Source organism: Diaphorina citri, unplaced genomic scaffold, assembly GCF_000475195.1.
Source record: "Diaphorina citri unplaced genomic scaffold, Diaci psyllid genome assembly version 1.1 scaffold6921, whole genome shotgun sequence".
NCBI lineage: Eukaryota > Metazoa > Arthropoda > Insecta > Hemiptera > Psyllidae > Diaphorina > Diaphorina citri.
In genome coordinates, this window is record NW_007384297.1 from 18,739 (window position 1) to 23,664 (window position 4,926).

Here is a 4,926-nt window from a genome sequence, read left to right on the forward strand (position 1 = left end):
CTATCATTCGTATCGCTCACGATAATTTCAATGCAGACTACGAATGAAGTGGCTCATTAGACTCCACCAGGCGAGGTTACAGCCCAACAGGCATTTTTCAAAAAAACTTCAGGGCTTTGCTTCTTTTCTTCCCGCTTATTCCCGTATAACAGAGCGGGGTCCGGCGTTTTTCGTCAGCCCTCCTCAATCAGCTATATCAGGGTGGTTTGCTTTGCGGCTGAGCATTGTGTTTTGGCTACAGCCTTCTAAAAATTTATAGGGTTAAAAACTTCAGCCTGTGGAGTTCTTTTCTATGCTTTTGGTTTATGTCATTTTTAGGCCAATTTGCCAAACCGAGCTCGGGAGGATTAAGCCTAACTGGATTTTACTTCGCCGTGTCCATGAGATAGGCACCAAAAGTAATTCAGCGGTGTTGGAAGGATCTGAGCGCAACGCAGTGCGCCAGGCCAATTCTAGTTGGGGCTATACGTACTTATGTGTCGATTGGTGTACAGATTCCCCCCGAAAATTTTTCGTAAATTGAACCTTATGGACGCCATAATTTTATGGTTTTAGTAGCGGATTTCCTCCCAAACACCTGCCTGGAAAGCGCACCCTTATCTTATTTTTTATCAGCCATTTAATGGCTCCTTGAAATGTAATGTAGCTACTTCAAGTCAAGGTAGTTTTTGCCGATCTAGATTTTTTTTTTTTTTTTTAACTTAATTAGGTACTATCGAATGTTTCCACCAGAATCCTTAGGTCTAATTTCCCTTCTTTGTTCTTTCCGTTTTTTTTTTTTTTTTTTTTTTTTTTTTTTTTTTTCTGAAGCAAACACACCAAATATGGACTAAATAAAATGATGTCTCAAGAACGACATGAGATCCTGAGAATGACGAGACAAATTTCTGAGTTCATCAAGTCAATATGGCTAATTGGGTAGTACCTACCTATTTTTTCTTGATATACCGTATTATGTCCGTAAATACTGCGTACTTGTGTTCAATATAATGCTTGAGTAAACGAGAACACCTGTCTGATATGTATGGGCAGCGTAATTAAAAAATTCCTTTTATTTATTTTTCGAAGAAATAAAATTGATTTTGCCCGCGGCAGTCACGGACTTAATTCTCATGACAATAGATTTTTTTCCATCTTCAACGCATGAGATTTTCCATTTAAACCAAATATGGTCAGTTTGGCCAGGTCAATTTCAAGACAAATTTCTCGTACGTAATTTAAAGTACGTAAATCCAACAACTGGTAATAAACGAAGAAAAGTTCAAAAATAGAACATGGTGGAGGGGCTTTCCCCATAATATGTCAAAATATGTACATAAGTCCTTGGTTAGACTGCGGGGATAAAGGGACTTTTCCGTCCTATCCAAGCAGGAGGGAAAAAATCAATCCTATCCCAGCAGGATAAAAAAAAATCCGCTCTTTAATTAAAAAGTTTTATTGACACCTATTCTGTTTTTATCAATTTCAGGAACCATGATTCCCAAGTCAGGCGGGGACTACGCCTATATTAACGAAGCATTCGGCCCGTTGCCAGCTTTCCTCTATATGTGGGTGGCCCTATTCGTCATAATGCCGACTGGGAACGCTGTAACAGCCCTCACATTTGCCCAGTACATCCTGCAACCGATCTGGCCTCATTGTGATCCACCCTATAGTGCCGTGCGACTCCTGGCTGCTGTCATAACTTGTGAGTGATCAACAGGCAGAAGAGCTAGGCTAGTGAGTTTGGAACGTAGAATAAAATAGAAGTTTTTTTTCCTTTTCCCGTGTACAGACGGGGTCGGCGTTTTTCGTCAGTCTCTCAATCAGCCCCTACTAGGGTGATTGCTTTGGCTACAAATTTTACTCAACCTTTGGTATTTATTTAGCAAGGGAAATTCAGGCTGGTAGGTATACTCCCTGTTTAAAGTCCCCCAGCCAGACTAAAATGGAATATACCTTGTTTATCCTGCCCGAAAGTGATTAAAAAGTCCCTTTACCTCAGCAGTATAAACAAGGTCTTGGTAAGCTTCTACGAATGTTCTCTAACCATCACCTTTGACAATTTCCAGGTTTGCTGACGGCCATCAACTGTTACAACGTAAAGTGGGTGATACGATTTTATATAACTTGCACATATTCCTCCATGTTTTTCATTTCCGAATTCGGTATTTTATTTTTAAATCTTTTTCTATCCATAGAAGTATCACCTCACTTGTTCGGTATAGCCCGCAATCAATTAATTCAACCTTGTCTATATTTTGTTTCTTTCAAGTTTTAACCACTTTCTAAATAATTCTCACATAGTTTAATTTTGTTGATCACTCAAAAACTGTCATCATTAACAGAAACCTAAAAGAAAATATTAGAAGAGAAAAAAAAAGGTCGACTGAATGTTGTGAATTCAAAATGATTGAATTGTATATTTTTTTACTCGTATTCAGTAAAATAAAAAATACTTGCTTTGGACCAAATTTGTATACCAAATAAAAATTAATAATATAGACGTACAAGCTTGAGATAATTTCAAAGGAAATAGTCTCAAAATTAAATTCAGCATACCTTCTTATTCGTGCATATTTCATATGCAAAATGAACAAGTTTCATTTAAGCTATTTATTTTATTGCACTATTATTTCGACATCCATTTTTTACAAATGGCTTTGTTTTACCTGTCATTCCATCAATTTAATATTGCTTAGACAAGTACACTTCACATTTTACCTAGCAAATAACTTTAACTTTCATCCGAAAGTAGTATTATAAAACAAATATAAATAAGTAAAATCAGGCTTTTTAAAAATCAAATAAAATTAGTTCATTGTGAATAAAATAAAAAAATTGCTATTGAAATTAAAATTATAAATAGATATTTTCGGATCAGTTAAATAGAGCACATGAATGGCAATGTTAAAGTTGAAATGTCTTTTGTAAAATTCAAAATAAATACATATGTAGGTATGACGGTGAAGAACAGAGGGAGGGGTATAGAGGATTAGAACTTGGTGGGGGGAAGGGGAATCAGGTAATTAGAATAGTTTTTGTCCAGAGCAATTTACAAAAGCCTTTGATAGTAAATTTCAAATAATTTTGATAGATACGACATTAAAATAAATCCAATAGGGTTTCAAGTGTTCAAAATAAAAGCATCAAGTAATGCACACTGTTAAACAAAAGCCGGCCGTCCATTGGAAAACAGATATATGGCTTTTAATTTTAAAATGCGAGGAAAATGACCTGATAGTCAATTCCCAGCTTTTGATACCTACCTAATTTTAAAATGCCCGAGGAAATTAAGGAAATTTCCATTTTGTATATTCCTCCAAGTAATTGCTTTATTCTAGCAGTCTTGTCTTGGCAGTAAAAACAAAATATGTTCCATTATTGCCTGTAGAAACGGAACAAACCATTCCGGTAGCATCAACAATTAAACATAATACAAGGATTATTTTATTCTATCCGCAGGAGGCCTTTACATAGAAAATTGTGTTTCTTACCATATGGTCATCTCAGAACGATTCAAAAGTTAAGAACGGGCATTTAGCCTTGAAAAAGTTCATACTGGATGGGGAATATAATGAAGTAAAAGGATAAAGGTATTACTTTAAAAAAGATGGTGTTGCTTGTGAGTCATTTTCCCAGGGATAAACTGCTATACTGGACTTAACGTCTGTGTTATAGCATGTCCTTCCCAGAGTATGTTCATCCGATGGGCGAGAAGAGACATACTTGTTTCCCCTGAGACCAATCAAGCTTGGTCCTTTGTTCATTTGCAAAAGCGCTTTCGAAACACTCTCTCTTTAGGCGTACGCTGAGTCATGGTTAAATTCAAAGGTGTTCTTAGACTTCTTGTAAGATAAATAATAAAAGACTCTTGAGTGGATAGTAACCACAAGGCGAGGTTAACGTCGCGCCGGAGGCGTTCTCTACCGCCTAACCCTTTTATGACAAGAATAAAGTAGAGTCCAAACTAACGGCCGACTTTACATCTCAGCGCACCCGAAAAAAAGAACGCTTGTAAAAACACTCTCACGGGAAAAACGCCCGTTCAAACGGTGACCGTTCCGAGATAACTGGATAATAAAAGAGAGAATAGTGTGAACGGTACTTACACAAGTTGCTACCATTCACATTCAAATTTTCAAGACTTTTTTTGGCAGGATTCTCACACAGTCAGCTTTTCCACCCAACCAATGTCGTACGGAATTCCTGTATTTCAGTAATTAGGACTATTGCACCTCTTCTTTTATTTTTCTCATCGCTGTTTTTTTCAAGTTCGGCTAATAAGGCCGTTCCTCGCAAGAAATTCAGCCCATATCTCTTTAACTGATATTGCCATTTCTGTATTTGCTCCTAGAAGACACAGGCTCCTCAAATGTGTGGTCCTTCGCATGACATGTAATCTCTCTCATGATTGCTTTCCTCGTTATTGCTACTTCACAGGAGATGATATCTTCTCCTTAGAAGGTGTCATCTACAGCTTGACAGGTTCAGTCTCTTCTTCTCCCTCATCTGGGTTGACAACGAGCAGGATTTTCTGAATCAGCTTTGTGACCGTGTCTGAAATGGAAAGAAACCAGTACATAAATTAATTTTATTTTTTTAAGAAGTGGTTTGGTTTGATAAAGGGAACTGTAACACCTGAGTTCTTATCGTCCCGAAATCTAAGAGAGAAGGAAGAGAGGATAGGAGAAAGCCAGACGTTCCGAGAACAAACCTTATCTGTTTAGGATAAATTTCGCCCCGGGCTGGAATTGAAACCGCGACCTAGAGCTTACACGGGGGCTCGGTACAAAAATAATGTTTGACTCTGTGAAGGAGAATTCTTCCGAAAAATATCCAATCAAAGTGGAATCTTCTATCAAACTCACCGTGCATTTCCAGTAGCAGGGCTGGCTTGGACTTCCATTTGACACAAACATAGTAGACAGGCACGCCTGAAGCTAT

General features: G+C 37.5%; 1 protein-coding gene and 1 long non-coding RNA gene across 2 annotated transcripts; one reads left to right on the forward strand and one right to left on the reverse strand.

Annotated features, from left to right (window-relative positions):
• Positions 1-1,020: 1,020 nt before the first annotated feature.
• Positions 1,021-2,271, forward strand: LOC103522116 (Y+L amino acid transporter 2-like). Its single transcript, XM_026832457.1, has 4 exons — positions 1,021-1,033; positions 1,469-1,687; positions 2,052-2,147; positions 2,255-2,271. The coding sequence occupies exons 1-4, from the start codon at positions 1,021-1,023 to the stop codon at positions 2,269-2,271; spliced, it is 345 nt and encodes a 114-aa protein (XP_026688258.1).
• A 102-nt stretch (positions 2,272-2,373) lies between these two features.
• LOC103522114 lies at positions 2,374-4,926 on the reverse strand. Its single transcript, XR_541992.2, has 2 exons — positions 4,851-4,926; positions 2,374-4,539 (listed from the first exon to the last, which is right to left on the reverse strand). It is a non-coding gene; the product is annotated as an uncharacterized LOC103522114 (long non-coding RNA).